The sequence below is a fragment of the Acanthisitta chloris genome, unplaced genomic scaffold (assembly GCF_000695815.1).
Source record: "Acanthisitta chloris isolate BGI_N310 unplaced genomic scaffold, ASM69581v1 scaffold40474, whole genome shotgun sequence".
Taxonomy (NCBI): Eukaryota; Metazoa; Chordata; class Aves; order Passeriformes; family Acanthisittidae; genus Acanthisitta; species Acanthisitta chloris.
The window spans coordinates 1-622 of NW_008670676.1; the positions used below are offsets into that span (position 1 = coordinate 1).

The 622-nt window shown below is 61.6% G+C and overlaps 1 protein-coding gene across 1 annotated transcript in view; it reads left to right on the plus strand.

Moving 5' to 3' along the window:
• The first annotated feature begins 206 nt into the window (after positions 1 to 206).
• Positions 207 to 622, plus strand: part of LOC103801335 (1,25-dihydroxyvitamin D(3) 24-hydroxylase, mitochondrial) — a 6,775-nt gene continuing 6,359 nt past the window's right edge. Inside the window, exon 1 of the mRNA XM_009073744.1 lies at positions 207 to 392. Within this exon, the coding sequence (XP_009071992.1) occupies positions 229 to 392 (164 nt within the window). The 5' untranslated portion in view covers positions 207 to 228. The remainder of the gene's footprint in view (positions 393 to 622) is intronic.

Sequence of the window (622 nt, forward strand, 5' to 3'; positions counted from 1 at the left end):
ACTTCCAGCAGAGTGACAAGTTGATAGTTGGACTCAATGATCTTAGAGGTCTCCCTATGATTCTATTATTCTATGATCCTATGATTCTATGATTCTGTGATCCTATGATTCTATTAGTCTATGATCCTATGATTCTATGACCCTACGCTGCGGTGGGCTGCGCTCTGCCCTCACCTCGGGGATCTCTTCTGCCTTCCCCAGGCTGAGTACCACAGGAGGTTCGGGAAGATGTTCCGCATGAAGCTGGGCGCGTTCGACTCGGTGCACATCGCAGCTCCGTGCCTGCTGGAGGCTCTGTACCGCCGGGAGAGCGCCTGCCCGCAGCGCCTGGAGATCAAGCCTTGGAAAGCTTATCGCGACTATCGCCACGAGGGCTACGGGCTGCTGATCCTGTAAGTGGCCCCCCCAGCACCCTGGCAGCCCGGGGAGGTGCGGGTTGCTCCGTGCGGTGTGCGGGAGTCGGGGCGGGCTCCAGGTACCGGGGGATGCTCCGCGGGCACCGTGCGGCTCCGGGATGCTCTCGGGGGCAGATCGTACCCTCGGGCTGAGCACCCGGGGCTGCTCCCACCGTGGGGTCAGCCCCGGCCCCAAGGATCGAGCTCCAGGTCGCGGTGAGTCCCAC